This window comes from Delphinus delphis, chromosome 1 (genome assembly GCF_949987515.2).
Source record: "Delphinus delphis chromosome 1, mDelDel1.2, whole genome shotgun sequence".
In the NCBI taxonomy this organism is placed as follows: Eukaryota; Metazoa; Chordata; class Mammalia; order Artiodactyla; family Delphinidae; genus Delphinus; species Delphinus delphis.
In genome coordinates, this window is record NC_082683.1 from 100,753,749 (window position 1) to 100,773,197 (window position 19,449).

At 33.4% G+C, this 19,449-nt stretch overlaps 1 protein-coding gene across 2 annotated transcripts in view; it reads left to right on the top strand.

The window, feature by feature from the left end:
* The window catches only part of SYCP1 (synaptonemal complex protein 1), a 161,633-nt gene extending 150,197 nt beyond the window's left edge, over nucleotides 1–11,436 (top strand). For both annotated transcript variants that reach the window (XM_060006973.1, XM_060006980.1), the window contains 3 exons: nucleotides 3,256–3,399; nucleotides 11,102–11,191; nucleotides 11,299–11,436. In XM_060006973.1, coding sequence (XP_059862956.1) covers nucleotides 3,256–3,399; nucleotides 11,102–11,191; nucleotides 11,299–11,436 — 372 coding nt within the window. The remainder of the gene's footprint in view (nucleotides 1–3,255; nucleotides 3,400–11,101; nucleotides 11,192–11,298) is intronic.
* The last annotated feature ends 8,013 nt before the right edge of the window (nucleotides 11,437–19,449 follow it).

Below are 19,449 nucleotides of genomic sequence, written 5' to 3' on the forward strand. Positions count from 1 at the left end.
TTTTGTGGACATCATATAGTTGGATCATGATTTTTTCCATCATTCATTCGGACAATCTCTGCATTTTGATTGGAATGTTTAATCGACTTACATTTAATGTAATTACTAATAATGTAGAACTTAGGTCCACCATTTTGTTCTTTGTTTTCTATATGTCTTACGTCTTTTTATTCCTGTACCTTTCCATTACTGTCTTGTTTTGTGATAAATAGGTATTACCTAGTATACCACTTTAATCCTTTTGGTTTTTACTATACTTTTGGAATAAATTTTCTTAGTGATTAGCTGAAAAGTACAGTTAACACCTTAACTTAAATTTAGTTTGAATTAATGTCAGTGTAATTTCAATGGTATATAAAAACTTTGCCCCAATATATCTTTGTTCCCTCTTTCTCTTTTGTGCTATCATTGTCACATAAGTCACATATTTATACATTTTAAGCCCATCGATACAGTATTATTGCTTTATATATCTGTGTCTAAAATCAGATAGGAAAAACAGAGTTACAAACAAAAATATATTTATACTATCTTTTATGATTACCTATGCAGTGTCCTTTTCTGGTGCTCTTTATTTCTTCATATGAATTTGAGTCTTGTGTTCTTTCATTTCAGCCTGAAGGACTGCCTTTAGTATTTCTTGTGGGGAAGGTCTGCTTGTGACAAATTCTCTCAATTTTTGTTTATCTAGGAATATCTTAATTTTTCCTTCATTTTTGAAGGACAGTTTTGCTGGATATAGAATTATTTGCTAATGGTTCCTTTTAGCATTTGGATATGTCAATCTTTTATGGACTCCCTGGTTTCTCATGAGAAACCAGCCATTAATATTATTGAAGATACCTTGTATATGGTGAGTCCCTTGTCTCTTGCTACTTTCAAGTTTCTCTTTGTTTTTTGACATTTTGGTTATGATGTGTCTAGGTGTGGATCTCTTTGATTTTATCTTCCTTGGAGCTTGTTGAGCCTCTTGGATGTATAGATTAATGTTTACATCAAATTTGGGAGGTTTTCAGTCATTTTTTCAAATATTATTTCTGCCCTTTCTCTCTCTGCTCTCATTCTTTGTTTATTTTTATATTTATTTTTTGGGGGGCTGTGCCATGTGGCTTGCAGGATGTTAGTTCCCCAACCAGGGATTGAACCCAGGCCACTTGCACTGGAAGCACAGAGTCCTAACCATTGGACCACCAGGGAATTCCCTCCACTCTCATTCCCATTATGTGTATGTTGGTATGGTTGATGGTGCCCCACAAGTCTCTGAGGCTCTTTTCATTTTTCTTTTTTCTTCTTTCTGTCACTCAGATTGGATAATATCAATTGAACTATCTTCAGGTTCATGGATTCTTTCCTCTACCTGCTCAAATCTGAGGTTGAGCCTCTTTAGTGATTTTTCATTTCAGTTATTGTACTTTTCAACTCCAGAATTTCTATTTGGTGCTTTTAAAAATAATTTCTATCCATCTATTGATGTTCCATTTGGTTTGACGTTGTCTTTATACTTTCCTTTAGTTCTTTGGACATGGTTTTTCTTATCTCTTACTATAATAAGACTGTAAGATTACTATAATATGTTCACTTTGAACATGTTTAAAATAGTTGGTTTAAAGTCTTTGTCTAGGAAGTCCAATAACTAGGTTTCCTTAGGGATAGTTTCTGTTGATTGCTTCCTCACAAATGTATGGGCCATTATTTCTTATTTGCACAGCTTATAATTTTCTCTTGAAATCTGAACATTAAAAATAATGTAAGTGACAAATCTGGAAATCAGATTCTCCCTTCTCCTCAAGGTTTGTTGTTTCTGCTTGTCATAGTTTTTATTGTTTGTTTAGTGATTTTTCTAAATTAATTCTGTAAAGTTTGTATTCTTTGAGTGCCACTAAAGTCTCTACTGGTTAGCTTAATGTTCAGCTAATGTTTTAATAGAGATTTCCTTAAATACCTGGATCAATAAATTTCACAATCTTTGCCAAAGGACTATTAAGTTAATGTTAAGGCATGCTTTCAACACTCAGCCAGACAGTAGAAAACTCTGCCTTAGCCTTCAGTTTCTGCTTTTGCAGACCTTCAAGATGAGCCACAGGTAAGAGCTTAGGGCCTTCTCATGTCTTTCCTGTGCTTACAGCCCTGTCTGTGAGCATGGCTTTCTGTACTTCCAGGAATATTTCAGAGTTTTTCAAAGCCCCTTATGGACATCTTATTTCCTAGCTGTCCTTTTAAGGTTTTTGGTTAGTCTGTCATTCACCCAACTGTTAATCATTGCCTCAGGGAGCTGCAAAGTTAAAACACTTGTCTTTAATTGTTTTTGACAAATATTATTCCCTACCCTACACACATCAAGGAGAAAGTTTTTTTTTTTTTTAACTGAGTGAGCTCTGAGTTGGATCAAATACCAACAGTCCTGTAAATGAAATCATCCAGAGAACCACTAGGCAGGTCAAATAATGACAACTTTTTGGGAATAAAACTTTGAAAGAGTTCTGTTTTGCTGTGTCCAGTGGCTGCCAGGCTGGACCAGGAATGTGGGCTGTTTCTTTTTAAGGGTACCACAGAGCTAGAGAGCAGGGGATGAGATGAGGAAAAGTTAAGATACTGCTAATTTTGCTCTTCTTACAGAAGTTCAGCCATTAACAACAACAAAAAACTCTCCAGGTTGTTGCAAGCTTTTTGTTAATTTCCATAGTTCTAAACAAGCTGATTCTGACCACCTTTACCAGCATTTTTGTTGCTTTGTGGAAGAGCATATTTTTGGAGCTCCTTATTCTGCCATTTTTGCTGATATCAGTGCCCTTACTTTTTAAAGATACTTTTTAAAAATTATAAAACTTACATATTACATATTACAGGGTAATATGGAATACTAAACATTGACTAATGGAATTACTGTGTCAACAAAACATAAGCAAACTTTTTGTCAAATAAATCAGTAAGTATTTCTATGGAGTGAGAAAAGATTTCAGGTCTTGGGCCTTAATCATTGTTAGAAAAATTAAAGTCTCTCTTAAGATTGTTGACTGCTGAAGCTGGAGTGCCTCTTTTCTCTCTCTTTCTCTGCCCCTCCCTCTCTTTCTCCTTCTCTCTCCCCCATGATTTTTTTCAAAAACTTCTGAATTAAATTCTTATCCAAAATTTCTACTTCATATACATGTCAATAATAATGGAGAGTTATTATTGATTGCTAAAACCTCAACTTGCGTTTATTAGTAATATATGTTTTATTTGATGGGATAACGTATTGTTTTTCTTTTTGAATAGGCATATACTGTGAAGACACCAACGAAACTAAAAATTCAGCAAAGAGAAAACAAGAATGTACCCACTGAAGAAAGTAGTAAAAAGAGAAAAATGGTCTTCGATTTTGATATTAATTCAGATAGTTCAGAAACTACTGATCTTTTGGTAAACTTATTACAAATAATCAGCATTTATTATTTGTTTACATTATTATATTTCTATATTATTTCTTGATGTATATGTATAATATATATGCATAGTATCTATATTGCAATACTGAAAAAAAGTAGAACTCTACTATAACACAGAACCCTCTACTTTTGCAGCATTTTAAAGAAATTAGGGTTAAAAAAATCGCCATAAACTTCAGAAAACAATGACATTTTGAAATACTTGATATAACATAGTTGTCATATGAGAGGACTAACCCTCTTGTTTTCCAGAAGAGTGTTATTTCTTTTCCTTTTTTTTTTTTTAAAGAAAGGCTAGGTGAATATCTTTAATCTTGCTGCAGCCAAATTTGTTATTCAAGACCCCTCTTGATTTTGCATATTATACATGTTCTTTTATTTTATACCACTTATTGGTTGAAATTTATATCAAGGTATTGGTTGAAAACTATTACATTTCTATGATTCTTAATGGGTTAATGTGTTAAAGATGACATGTTTAAGGAGGATAGTTCCCCTAGCAGTTTGTATCATCAATTACTCCCTACTATGAGTATATTAACACGTATCAGTATTTTCTTAAGGCATAATAATGATTTATTGAGAATAATTAAACTTATACTCATTTGATTTAAAATCAGATAAACCTTATTACACGAAATGGAGCAATTTACCAAAGATTCTTAATTACAAAATTCCAGCTAAAGTCATTTGTTTCATTATTCCAACTCATAGCTATGAGATCCTTCAAGCTTTTATACTGTTTTGGGATCCTCTACTTTCATTTGTTCTGGAATAATGAGTAGCTGAAGTCTTAAAATTGTAATTATTGAAGTTAACTTATAGAAAATCCCTACTCTAGTATCTCTTTGTTTTGTAGATAATGATTAGCATTTTAATGATTAAAATGTGAACCAGGCACTATTGTAAAGACTTTACACAGATTACTTCAGTTATTTCTTGAAACAATCTCATGCTTTAGAAGGAGAGACAGGGTTGTTATTCTCATTTTACAGATGAGGAAACTGAGTCACACTGTTACATTGCCTAAGGTCACATAACTAGTAAGTCATGGAGCCAAAATTTGAACACCAACAGTCTAGCTCCATAGCCTATGTATGTCATTGTACATAATAACTGCCAGTTCAAACTGAAGTCCAGATATTAAAAGAATGTAATGAGAATTATTAGAAAGAGCATGAGCTATGGAATTAGATATTCCAGGACTAGAGTTCATACTGTTTTTCTAGTAGTGTGAATTTAGGCTAGTTTCTTAGCTTATCTGAGATTCAGAATGATTCATGATTTCATTTCATTTTTAAAAGGAGCATCACAACTTTGTAACACAGTAACATACTACAGTATTTTATTTATTTTTATTTTATTTTTTACAGTTTAAACTAGTCTAAAGATATTTCATAGTGGGCTTTATTTGTTATAATTATCACTTGAAGTTAGTTATTTTTGTAATTTTCTTAGCTGTTACATTTAAATTTTGGTGAACATTCAAATTATTATAAAAAGTAAGATTTAAAAATGTATTGTCTAGAATGACCTTAGAGAAGATAGTGGAGTAGGAAGTGCCAGGAACCCATTTCTCCACCTAGACAACAATGGTACTGGTAGAAACTGTCTGAAGTAATTTATTTTGGAACTCTAAAGACTATTTGAATGCTTGCAACTTCCAGAGGGAAACTTGGCTGGTAAGTTATGGTTAATTTTGGTCAATTTCAGCCTTAAAAATGGTAATGGCTACCTATCACTCAACCTATAACCATGTGGTAGGGCCATGCTTATGTCTTGCTGGAACCAGGGTGAACAATAAGGACCTTGTCCTCCGAAGATCAAGGTTCAGTGTTCTGACTGCTGATTCTGATCACTGAGGTACAGGTACAGAGTCTGGCTGCCATTGTTTCGAACCTCACTGGCTGAAGTGTCTTCCAGAAGATTTGTCTTCCAGAAGAACAAACTGCACTTTTATCTCTCTCTTTTTTTCCCTCTTTGGAGAGCCAGATGTTCAAGCATTAGAACATTCAAAATCAATCACATTTACAGGGCATTTAGAAAGCCATGCCCAGGGAAGGACACAGGCTCAGAAAAAAAAACAGGAAGATCTCAAATTTTCACCACAGGCTTATCCAATGCACAGAGACACTTTTAATAGTAAAACAAAAAGCAAAACAAATCTAAATAAATAAACAGTAAACCCTGGGGAAGGGGAAGAATCTGATTTGCAGATGTATCAAATTATAAGATTAAAGTGGCTAGTTTTCAACAACAACAACAACAAAATCACAAGGCATATGAAGAAAAGGGAAGTATAGCCTATCAAAGGAACAAAACAAATCAACAGAAAATGTCCAGAGGAAGCTCAGATATTGGACTTACTAGACAAAGACTTTAAAAACAACCATCTTAAAGATGTTCAAAGAGCTAAAGGAAGACAGACAAAAACAGAAAAATGTATGAATAAAATGAGAATAGCAATAAAGAGATAGAAATTATAAAAGGAACCAAGAAGAAATCTTGGAATTGACAGTACAGTAATTGAAATGAAAAGTGTATTAGAGGGATTCAAAAGCAGATATAAGTAAGCAAAAGAAAGAATTGGTAAACTTGAAGATAGGGCAATAAACTATTGAGTATAAGCACAGAAAAAAAGGAATGAAGAAAAGTGAACAGAGCCTCAGAAACTTGTGGGACACCATCAAAAAATCAATATATGAATTGTGGGAGTCCCAGAAAGAGAAGAGAGAAAGGGGAAGAAAGAATGTTTGAAGAAATGGCTGAAAACTTTTCAGATTTTGATGAAGTAAATGAATCTACAAATCCAAGAACCTCAATGAATTCTAAGTGGATAGATTCAAATAGACTCACATCAAAACACATTATAATCAAACTGTTGAAAGACAGAGAGAATCTTGTTTTTAATACATAATATATTTGTTCCCCTGTGCTATACAGTAGGTTCTTGTTGGTTATCCTTTTTAAGTATAGCAGTATGTACATGTCAATAGGAAACTCCCTAACTATCCCTTCCCTCCATCCTTCCCCACCTGATAAACATAAGTTAATTCAAAAGACAGAGAGAATCTTGAAAGCAGCAAGAGAGAATCAACTCATCATATATGTTACCCTCAATAAGATTATCAGCTGATTTCTCATTAGAAACCTTGGAACCAGAAGTCAGTAGGTTTACATATTCAAAGTGCTGAAAGACAAACATTGTCAGCTAAGCATTTGCTATCTAGCAAAACTGTCCTTCAAAAATGTAGTGAAATTAAGACATTCCCAGATAAACAAAAGCTGAGGGAGTTGTCACTAGACCTTCTCTTCAAGAAATGCTGAAGGGAGTTGTTCAGGTTGAAATGAAAGTATTCTAGACAAAGAAAAGATCTCTGATAAAGTTAAATACATTGGAAATTATAAAAGCTGAAATGATTGTAATTTTGGTTTCTAACTTCACTTTTTATCCTCTACATAATTTAAAAGACAAATGCTTAATTAACCTATGTTGTTGGTCACACAATATATAAAGATGTAATTTTTGACATCAGTAACAGAAGGAGAATGGAGCTGTATAAGAGCAGTTTGTGTAGGCTATTGAAGTGAAGTTGGTATAAATTCAAATTAGGTTACTATAATGTTTGTTCATTAAATGTAATCCCCATGGTAAACACAAAAATGATCTATAGAATACACACAAAAGAAAATGGGAAGGGAATCAAAACATTTTACTACCAAAAAAGTCACCTAAACACAAAAGAAGAGAGTAATGGAGGAAATGAGTGACCAAAAACAAACAAACAAAACACCTATAAAGCATATAGAAAATGAATATCAAAAAAGGCAAAAGTTAGTCTCTCCTTATCAGTAGTTACTTAAATGTAAACAGATTATACACTCTAGTAAACAAAAAGAGACTCATGTTAGCTTTAAATTGGTTAAATGTGAAAGGATGGAAAAAGATGTGCAAATAGTAACCAAAAAGGAGGTGGGATGGCTATACTAATATCTGACAAAATAGACTTTAAATCAAAAAGTACAAGAAACAAATAAGGACATTATATATTAATAAAAGATTCAATACAGTGGGAAGTTATGAGAGTTTTAATCATTTACACATCTAATAACAAACCCTTAAAATATATGAAGTAAAGCTAATGCAAAGAGATGAAGTTAGAAATCAATAAGAGAAGGAAAATTAGAAAATTCACAAACTTGTGGAAATTAACACACTTCTAACCAACCAATGGATCAGAGAAGAAATCACAAGGGAAATTTGACTTAGAGATGTATGAAAATGAAAAACACAATACACCAAAACTTACGTAAGACAGAAAAAACAGTGCTCTAAGGGAAATGTAATAGCTGTAAATTTCTACATTGAAAAAGAAAGAAATCAATAAACTAACTTTATACCTTAAGGAACTAGAAAAAGAAGATCAAACTAAACCCAAAGCTGACAGAGGAAGGAAATAATAAGGTTAGAGTGGAGATAAACAAATTAGAGAAAAGGAAACAGCAGAAAATCAATGAAGCCAAAATTTGTTTCTTTGAAAAGATCAATTAAATTGACAAACCTTTAGCTAGACTGACAAAAGCAAATACCTAAAGTCAGAAATATAATTGGAGATGTTATTACCAACATTTTAGAGATAGATAATACTGTGAATAATTATATGCCAACAAATTAGATAACCTAGAAGAAATATACAAATAGAAAAACTTCTTGAAATACACAAATTACTTAAATCTGCTCAAGAAGAAACAGAAAACCTTATCAGAGCTGAGCTAGTAATCCAAAACTCCCAAAAAAGAAAAGTCCTCGACCAGATAGCTTTATCGATGGATTCTACCAAATATTTAAAGACTTAACACCAATCCTTCTCAAAGTCTTCCAGAAAATTGAAGGGAGAACACTTTGTAACTCATTCAATAAGGCCAGCATTACCTTGATACCAAAGCCAGATGAAGACATCACAAGAAAGGAAAATTGTAGACCATTATTCTTTCTGAACGTAGATGCAAAAATCCTCAACAAAATATTAGCAAATCAAATCCAGCAGCATAGTAAATGGATCATTTACCATGACCAATGAGACTTATCCAAGAAATGCCAGAGTGGTTCAATATAAGAAAATCAATATAATACACCACATTAATAGAACAAAGGAAAAAATATTGCAAATGATCGTCTCAATTGACATTATAAAAATTCATAAAGCTAGGACAGAGGGAAAATTCCTCAACATGATAAAGGGTATGAATGAAAACCAAAGCTAACATCATACTCAATGGTGAAAGACTGAAAGCTTTCCCCCTAAGATTAAGAATAAGACAAGGATGCCCACTTTCACCAATGTTAGTCAGCATTGTACTGGAAGTTCTAGCCATGGCTTTTAACTATTAGACAAATACAAAAAACAAAAGGCATGCAAATGTAAAAAAGAGGTAAAACTGCCTCTAATTTGCAGGTGACATGATCATATCTATACATGGAAAATCACAAAGCCTAAACAAGAAAGCTTCTAGACCTAATAGGTAAATTCAGCAATGTTGAAAGGTATAAGATCAACATATGAAAATCAGTTATGTTTCTATACACCAACAATGAATAATCCAAAAAGGAAATTAAGAAAACAATTTTATTTACTATACCATTAAAAAGAATTAAATACTTAAGAACAAATCTAGCCAAGAAAGTAAAATACTCATACACTGAAAATTACAAAACATTGCTGAAAGACTTAAAAATAAAGAAAAATAATTCTGTGTTCATGGATAGGAAGACTTAACATTGTTAAGATGTCAATACTACCAAAAGCAGTGTACATATTTAACATGTTCCCTATTAAATTTCCAACAGCTTTTTTGGCAGAAATGGAAAATTCGATACATTTATACAGATTTGCAAGGGGCCCCAGATAGCTAAAGCAATCTTGAAAAAGAAAGACAACATTGGAGGACTCACAGTTCTTGACTTTGAAACTTATTACAAAGCTAGTAATTGAAATAGTATAGTACCGGCATAAAGACAAATATATACACCGATGTAATAAAAAACAGAGCCCAGAAATAAATCTTCACATATATAATCAGTTGAGTTTTGACAAGAGTGCCAAGATCATTCAGTGGGGAAAGGACAGTTTTTTCAACAAATGGTACTAGGAAAACTGGATGTCCACATGCAAGAAAATGAAGTTGGACTCTTACCTTACACCATATACAAAAACTGACTCAGAATGAATCAAAGACCTAATCGTAAGGACTAAAACTATGAAACTCTTAGAAGAACATTGGGAAAATCTTCATGACATTGAATGGCAAGGACTTCATGGATATCATGACACCAAAGCACAGGCAAAAAAGAGAAAAAAATAGGTAAATTGGACTTCATCAAAATTAAGGACTTAAATGCATCAAAGGACTCTATTAAGAAAGTGAAAAGGTTAAAGATTGGGAGAAAATATTTGCAAATCATATATCTGACAAGAGATTAATATCCAGAATACATAAGGAACTCCCGTAACTCAATGACAAAAAACAAGCCAGTTGAAAAATGGGCAAAGGACTTGACCAGACATTTCTCCAAAGGAGATATACAAGTGCCCAATAAGCACATAAAAGATGAATGCAACAGAGTTATAAGGACAGACAAGTTTTTGTTGTTTTAAATTAGGTTAATTTATTCTTTTTATATAGGCAGCCATTAGTGAACATACAGTTACCATACAGTAAGCAAAATTTTAATGATAGTTTACGATATGATTTTTAAGATAATTTATCTTTTCTAAGTTGGTCAGTTGGTGCATACTGATTTGAGTGTATCTGAAAGGTCAGCTCTTTGTGACTAAGTGAATTCTGCTGAAATCTTAGAATTCATGAAAATGGCTGAATATTTTCATCCATGAAGCTTCTGAAATTTGTGTTAAGTGTGACTTTAATGAGCAGGAAAAGATAATGTGAACTGATTGCTTACCTGACTAAATTTATGTAGCATATTCATTAAGGAAATGGATTCTGGAGCCAGCCTACCTGGATTTGAATCCTGGCTCCACCTCTTACTAGCTGTATAGTCTTGGGCAAGTTACTTAATATTTGTGTGTCTCAGTTCTTCACCTTTAAAATGGGGATAATAATAGTATTTGTGTGTCATAAAAATGTTGTGAGGATTAAAACTAATTAAAATATGCAAAGTGCTTAAAGTAGTGCCTGACATAAAGAAATACTGAATAAGTGTTAGCTATTATTATTTGGGAAAATATTCATAAATTGATAATTGACAACATTTATAATTTTTATAGGATTATGAATGCTTATTATAAGGCCTAAGTGTATTTAAATAAGTAGGTTGGGAGAAGGGGTGGGGAAAGTCATAGTATGAAGACTCTGAAACAGAAATAGAAATCAGTAGAAAAACACTATTCATACACATCTTGTATTCCACATAACCTTTTAGGTATATAGTTAATAGAATCAAAATCTAGGTCCTTGTTTGACAGATTGAAGATTTATTTTGTCATTGTCTTCTTTCTTCAGTCTTTTTTATTTTTTTCCTTTCCCCTCTCTCCTCTTTTATTCTCCCTCCTTGTACTCCTCCATCTCCTTCTCATATGTGGGATGTAGACAAAAATTTAGTAATATAATATTAATGGTGACAGCCTCCAAATTATATTTTTATATTTCTCTTTAAGAGCATGGTTTCAGAGGAAGAGACATTGAAAAAACTATACAAGAAGAAGAATCCACCAATTTCTCAATTTTGTGTCAGAACACCAAAAAAGGTAGTTTTAAAATTTTATTTCAGAAAGCAAATTTCAAAAGCTGGATTTAATTCTTTTTTTTTTTTTTTTAGTTAAACATATTATGATTTTATTTATTTCCTATTCAGACTCCTTCATCTCTAACAACCACTGGATGTACGCGGAATCTTGGAGCTATGAGGAAAATGCAGGAGGACCCTTGGGCTATAATTGCTAAAATGGATAGGAAACAAAAACTAAAGGAAGCAGGAAAGCTATTTGTTTAATTTCAGAAAATCAGTGTGATTAAGGAGCCTAAATAACAGCAAATTTATAGTTAATTTTTTTATTCTTATTTTCTACAGAGCCAAACATTTTCTGAAATTGAGACTTTTTTGATATTTTCATAAATAATTTGTTTCTTTATATTTTAATATTTTGGCCTAAATGGGAGATAACCACATGTTACTTAAAAACTTGTAATTCTATTCAGATAATTAGATGATTATATTTTGGTTTCACCTTTTCTTGTATTCGTGAAAGCTGTTTTGGCTAAGTTTTCACACCTGTAAAGTTGTCCGTTGAACACTAGGAACACTGAGATTTACTATTTATTCTTTACTATTAAAGTATTTTAGATGCAAATACTTCTCATTGATTCTGTGAGGTCATCTGAACAGCTAATTATTATAATTTTGCTAATATTATTTATTTTTAAAATCTTGAGGGCATTTAAGTTTCACGGTTCTGAAGCAGCTTTGATTTATCTATTTATAAAATTGACAAATGGCTTTAAGTTGTGGGAAAAAAGCCTCCACCAGTATGACTACCTAAAATACTTCATTTATTCAACATTCATTCGGCAAATATTTATTGAATATCTGCTAAGAATTAAGCACAGTTCTAGATACTGGGGATATAAGAATGAATGAAACAAAAATAAGCCCTCTCTTCTTCTAGAGCTTACATTTTAATGGGGAAAATAGACAATAAATAAACTATATAAGCAAAACACATAGTATATTAGTTAATGATAATTGCTAAGGAGAAATAAAACAGGTAAGAGTATTAGGGAGTATTGAAGAGGGTTGAAATTTTATGTAGAGTGGCCCTCAGTGCAATGACATTTGAAGATCTGATGAATAACTAGTAAGCCTGTGGCTATCTTGAGGACAACATTCCTGATAAAAGGAACAAAAAGTATAAAGGCCCAGAAGTGGAGGTGTGCTTAGTGTATCTGGGAAACAGCAAGGAGGCCAGTGTGGGTAGAGGATAATGAACAAAAGAAGAGTATAAGGAGAAAAGGCCTGGTATTTAACAGGATAGGGAGTTTGGGTGGGCAGATTATGTAATGCTTATAGGCTACTGTAAGAACTTTGGCTTTTACTCTGAATAAGATGTGAAATTAGCAGATATTTCTGAGCAAAGAAAACTGTGATCTGACTCATGTTTTAAAATAAGGATCTTTCTGACTGCTATATTGAGAACAGATTTTGAAAAGAGGACAAAAGGTTAAAACAGGAAAACAGGTTATTTTAATAATACATATGAGAGATGGTAGTGGTGTGAACAAAGCTGAGAGCAGTAGAGGAGTAAAGAGGTCAACTTCTGGATCTATTTTTAAGATTAGATGTGGGATGTGATAAAAAAAAAAAAGAAAAGGCCAAGGATAATGTCAATATTTTTGGCCTGAGCAATGTAATTTTGGACATATTTGGTCTAAAATGTATATTAGACATCCAGAGATGGTAAGTAGGCTTAGAGACAGATCCAGGAGAGTGATATAAATTTGGGAGTCAACAGCATATTTAAAGCTATCAGAGTGGTTGAGAACATGTACAATTATGAGAGTGATTGTACCTAGAAAAGAGAAGAGATCAGAGATGAGAAGGAACCATAAAAGATTTAGCAAGGGTAATACTGAAGTCTAGCAAGAAGGTATTTCAAAGAAGAAGGGAGTGATAAATTGTGTTAAATACTGCTCAGAGATAAAATTGATTAATGTGTTATTAATGGGGAGGACTTTGGTGATCTTAACAATGGCAGTTTCAGTGAAGTGGAGTTCGATTGGAGGGGGTGGTTAAGGAAAGAATGGAAGGAAAAAAGTGGAGACAGCTATCTTCATTAAGAGTAAGAAAACTAAGAAGTTATACCTTAAAAGGGAAGAAGATAAATGAAATAGCTACTTGAAATGGAAGTGGGTCAAGAGAAGATTCTTTTTTAAAACATGTAAGAATTAATAGCAAGTTTAAATAATTAAGGAAAGATTCAGGATGATGGGAAATGATGATGCCGAAGAGAAAGAAGATTTTTTTTTTTAAGTAGAATGTCCTATAATAGGCAAGAGGAATGGAATCTGGTGGAAGATTAAAGTGCTGGGCCTTAACTAGGAGAATAGACAATTCTACCATAGTAACAAGGGAAAAGGAAACATATATCACAACACGATGGTGGATGGGAGTTTGTAGAACTTCTGGTTTCATAGCTTCAATTTTCTTAAGTGAAGTGAGAATTAAGATCATCCACTGAGAATGAAGGTGGAGGGGAAAGTGTTGCAAGTTGTGAAGAGAAGAGTAGGTATGAAAGACTCATCTAATAAAGTAAGGGAGTGAATGAACTTTATAAAAACAATTGGCAAATGGATAAAAATAGTCTTATAGTTGTCTATAACAATTTTGGTATAGTAGAATTTTAATTTCCTTATGGTGGGGAAATGTGTTTGTAGGAAAGACTACCCAGGAAAAAATGGAAATGCTATATAACATTATGGAAATTATGTTCCTCCTTCAATTTGTGTGCCTGTAACTGTACTCTGAAAACTGGATATAGTCTTAGGATTTCTAGCTTTTGATCTAGAAACTTTAATTGGAACTTTATAATTAGTCTCCTGAGCAAGTATTTTCTTTGGAGGATTATTAGTCTTGATGACATGATATTTCACATTTGAAGCTACTATATATTTTCAAACATTTTAAAATAAAACAAGACTTGTATATTAGTTAACACTAGCTTCTCTGGCTAATCATCAACTTCTCACTTAAATGCTACTATTTAGTAAGCAGCATTTCTCCAGGTGGTGATTTAGGAACGCTGGCTCCTTCCAGCTTCTAGGTCTGCCATCTTCAACAACTTGCTTCCAAGGTTGTTGCAAAAGGGGAAATACCATGGAGGATCCATGTGGGAAGTTTTTAATGACCCAGGTCTGAAATAGATGTACATCACTTCCACCCACATTCTACTTTCTGGAACCAAATCACATGGCCACACCTAATTTCAAGACAGACTGTGATCCATTTCTAGTTATGTCTCAGGAGATCAGGGAAGGGGGTCAGGTCAACAACTAGCCAGTCTGTCACAATTAGTTTGCACTCTTTAAATTTTCAAATATTGTTCTTCCTTGCTTTTAATTTAAAAAGATGAGTTAGGCTCTTAAGTTTTGAAAGATTGCTTCTTGCTGTTTTTGAGCATGCTGGGCATGCTTCTTTCTCGGAAACTTTCCCCTCTCTCCAGTACTTCTGATTCCCCTTACACTACTCTTTTTCTCCCCATGGCACATATAATCTTCTAACACACTATATACCTCACTTAGTATGTTTATTATTCATTGTCTTCACTCACTAGAATGTAAACTTCACAAAGACAGGGATTTTTGTCTGCTTTGTTTATTGATGCATCCTGAGTACTTAGAACAATGCCTGACCCATTGTAGGTACTCAGTATTTGTTGAATTGATTAAATAAAAATTTAATATATATTTAAGAAAAAGTTACATATACCATACTGATGATTCTTATAGTAAGACTTCAGAATCAAAATGTTTAATACATGATTTAAAAATAAGATCAGAAATTAATACAACATTGTAAAGCAACTATACTCCAATAAAAATTAATTTAAAAAATAAAAATAAGATCAAATATTGGAAATTAGAAAAACATAAAATTTCCATAAAATTTCCTAAAATTTCCTATATTGTTATAGTAGCCTATATTTGTGTCTTCTGTTTTGAGATTTGGAGAGTCAGTTTTGACAACCAAATCCAGAATAAAACTTAAGACTAATGCTATTGTTTTTACTTTGAGGCAACTCCTGAAAAACACCAGAGTAAGAAAAATAATTTATCATTCTAAGTTTAGGGATCAGTGCACTCATTTGTGGTAACCTCATCAAAAAAAAAAAAAAAAAAAAACCTCACAAAAAATATCATAAAAATAATTTTAACTAGCATTAATGAACAATTGGAAAATTTATAATTTAATTATTATGAAAATTGTATAGGCTAATTACATAATGATTAATACCTTTTTTAAGCATATTAATTTAAACTGAGTGCAGTTTAGATATTATTATAAGAAGAAGCTTTTTGTCATAACCCAGTTTTAGGTTGTTAGGAAATATTTCCTGCCCTTTAGTCACTCTTTGAAGGAGTGACAGTATGATCCATGAGTTTAGGAAAATTGGGCATAGGGGACCCAGCCTTCTCTACTCTTTTCATCTTGAAGCTTCTTGCAGGAGGCATGTGATCTGCTCCATGCTGTATGTTTTATAGAGCAGGCTTTGCCCTGCAGATGAAAGCTCCTCTAATGAGGGGATAAATTCAGTAGAGCGTTATCAAATCCCAGTAATTTGATTAAATAGGCTGGATACTTTGAGAAAAAAATAGATTAGAATTTGGGGCTTCTCTGGCGGCGCAGTGGTTAAGAATCCACCTGCCAATGCAGGGGACACGGGTTTGAGCCCTGGTCCGGGAAGATCCCACATGCCGCGGAGCAACAAAGCCCGTGTGCCACAACTCCTGAGCCTGCGCTCTAGAGCCCGCGAGCCATAACTACTAAAGCCTGCGTGCCTAGAGCCCGTGCTCTGCAACAAGAGAAGCCACCGCAACGAGAAGCCTGTGCACCGCAAAGAGTAGCCCCCGCTCGCCGCAAATAGAGAAAGTCTGCGCACAGCAACAAAGACCCAACAGAGCCAAAAATAAATAAAATAAACTAATTTTTTAAAAAAGGTTTAAAAAATAGAGTGGAATTTGGGGGAGCTAAATAACATACTAATATTGAAACTCTGATGTGGCTTTGGTGGTCCTGTTCTGGATCATAGCCCCATAGGAATTTTCACTTGGTGAGTCATTATAGCCTATGGTAGCTTTGCTTTTACATGAATTACTGTTTTTTAGAAATAGGTTGCAGGTTCTGGATCTTAACTGAATGATTTGTAAGCTTTGTCTGAAGCAAAAATGAGTACTTCAGTGTGTCTACAGGACATACGCTTCAGCAGAAGCATGGGCTGAGGGAGCCTCAGCCAAATTTGGGCTGTAAAAAGAGCATATGTTAGCCACACTAGACTGAGCAAGGGTGTGGGGCTCAGGGGTTATATTTTGGATATATTTTGATAGTGGAACCAAACAGATGTGCTGACTACTGACAGATTGGCTGGAGGTAAGGATGAGGTGAAAGAAAGAAAATGTGTAAGGTTGGGTTTTCAAGTTCTGTTTTGGGCTATGTAATATTTGAGATAGCTTAGATATCTAAGTGGAGATGTTGAGAAGGTCATTGGACAAATGAATCTGGAGCTTTCCAGAAGGGTCAGTATTTACTAATCATTGGATAAACATGCCGTTTAAAGCACAGGATTGAATGCACTCTCTTTACAGGTAGTGAGTGTGTAGTTACAGAAGGGAAAGGAGTTAGTATTGAGGCTTGGGATACTGAAACATTGTCAAGCAATAGAGGGGTTGCTGTAAACACTAATAAGGGAGACAAGTGAAGTGTAAAGGATCATGGAAGCCTAGAGAACAAAGTGATTCAAGAAAGGAATATTCTGTATCGTATCATTCTGAGTGGCAATACCTGAAAGTATAGAATAAATAGTTGGATTTGGGGGTATCAATATGATAAATGATACTCTCAATGACTTGCAGTCTAGTAGCAAATATAAATGTGTAAACAAATGGTCACTTATAAGTAATTCAACAGTATACAAGTATGAAATATACAGAGACATAAATGATAATTTCATGTCGACTTCAGAGAAGGCCTTCAGGAAGAGATGGATTTTGAACATAAATAGGAATTCTACAGGTGTATAAGAAGGATAAGAGGAAATCAAAGCAGAAGAAATAGCAAAATAAAGGTTGAAATGAAGAATAATTAGTAGAACCAGACCATGGTCTCTTCATATAGAATGTTGTATATTATGTTGCAAAGCTTGTACTTTTTTGGTATGGAAAATGGAATAGAGTTTAAGCAAGGAAAATAAGACTTTATTACTTAAAATATGGTATTTTAAAATTAAAACTTTACAAAAGGATATAAAGTATATGGTTTCCCAACTTTATCATCCATCCTTTCACTTGAAAAAGACTTTTGTTTTAGAAAGATCATTAGATGTAAATCAGAACAGGTGAGGTTATTGAAGATATTAAAATAGTCCAGATGAGAGACGGGAAAATTTCTTAGACTGATAGTTTAAGTTATAGACTTTTAGATTAGACCTAATACCTGTCCTAAGAAAAATATCCATAACTTTATCACTTTAGCAGTAATAAAATGTCTCCTGCTTCATGTAAATGTAAATTAATGACGTCAAAGAGCAAGTTGCTTCGGTTGATATAAAGGTTAGAAATAAATTATTCATAATTTCAGGCAACCTGAATTCAGTATAACTCAGTATAATTAATAGTCCACAGGCTGTAGTAGTACATCAAGAACTTTAATCAGTAGCAGGTCAACTGTGGGTTAGAAATAGGAAATGACAAATAGAGACAGACAAGACTTATTTAAATTATGAAATCATAGAGTTTAGAGCTGGGGGCAAGTGAAAAGTTCATTTAATTTCAACAGATCAGTGTTTTGAGGCCTATAAAAGCAATCAAAATTATAAGGAAAAGATTAAAAATGACTTAGTTTCTATATTCATATACATAACTTACATCAATGCATAAATATAATCATACAAATTCTTAGTGCCCTAATTTTTTCCTTTTGCTTTCTTTTTCACCCTCTCTCTTCCCCTGTCTACATATATCAGGGTCCCCCTCCACCAAATCCTCCTCTCCTAGGTAGTAACCCTTGGCAAGAACCCTATTTTTCTCCATGACAGATAGATATAGATATAATGTATTTACTTATATTTTTACATATGCGTGATACATACAGGGTTCTCCGATCATGGTTAGTTTACAAAAATGAGATAATATATACTTTTTGGGTTCTTGCTTTACTCGTTCATTATCTCATGGAGATCCCTCTAAAACATGGTATACTTCCAATTCATTCTTTTAAATTGCTGTGTGACATTTTATGAATGTACCATAATTCAGCTATTTATCTACTAGAGTATGGTAGAGACTTTTATGATCAGCTGTATCCAGTTCTTCTCTCCTTCCAGACACATGAGAAAATTATACTTCCCCTCTCACTTCGGTAAGGCTATATGATAAGTTCTGGCCAATCGATTTTAGATAGAAGTGATGTACGTTAATTACTTCCATGCCAGAGTATTTGGTTAATAACATGAGACCCTCTGTTACACTCTTCCTCCTGCTGCAGCAATTTGTGATGTTACAAATGATGAAACCTCTGTCATCCTAGGGCTGTGAGTGAAAATTACATGGAATAAAGTTCTCTGATTAAGCACATCATGGTCATGTAGTGTGAATAAGTAATAAGACTTTGTGGTGTTAAGCCCCTGTGAGTTTGGGGTTGTTTGTTATTGTTGGCATAATCTGCTCTATCTTAACTGATGTAATGGGATTTCTCTTTGTTTCCAGTTTTATGCACTATGAACAATGCTAATGTTAGTGCTTTTATTTCTATAGAATAAATTATTAACTTGGAATTCATGGGCCTATGGAGATGTATATTTAAAATTTTAATAGACATTCCCAGACTTCCCTGGTGATCCAGTGGTTTAAGACTCCATGCTTCCACTGCAGGGGGCACAGGTTCAATCCATGGTCGGGGAACTAATAAGATCCCACATGCTGCACAGTGCGGCCAAGAAGCAAACAAACAAACAAACAAAACCTTAAAAAACCCAAAGTGATAAGCCTGTAGTGCAGATCCTCTAATTATTCTAATAATTTCCAAATTATTTTTAATTTAAAAATAATTGCTGTGTTATTTGCTTGATGAGGATGTCTGTAGTTAAAAGAAGCCCATGTCTGAACTATGATTTGTCAAAGGAAAATGCATCCATTTTTTAAAATGATTTTCCCAGTAAATTGACAGTCATTGGATGACCTAGTCTCAATAGGTAGAAAATTCCTTTTTGTCAACAATATTGTTCATAGTGCCAAATCC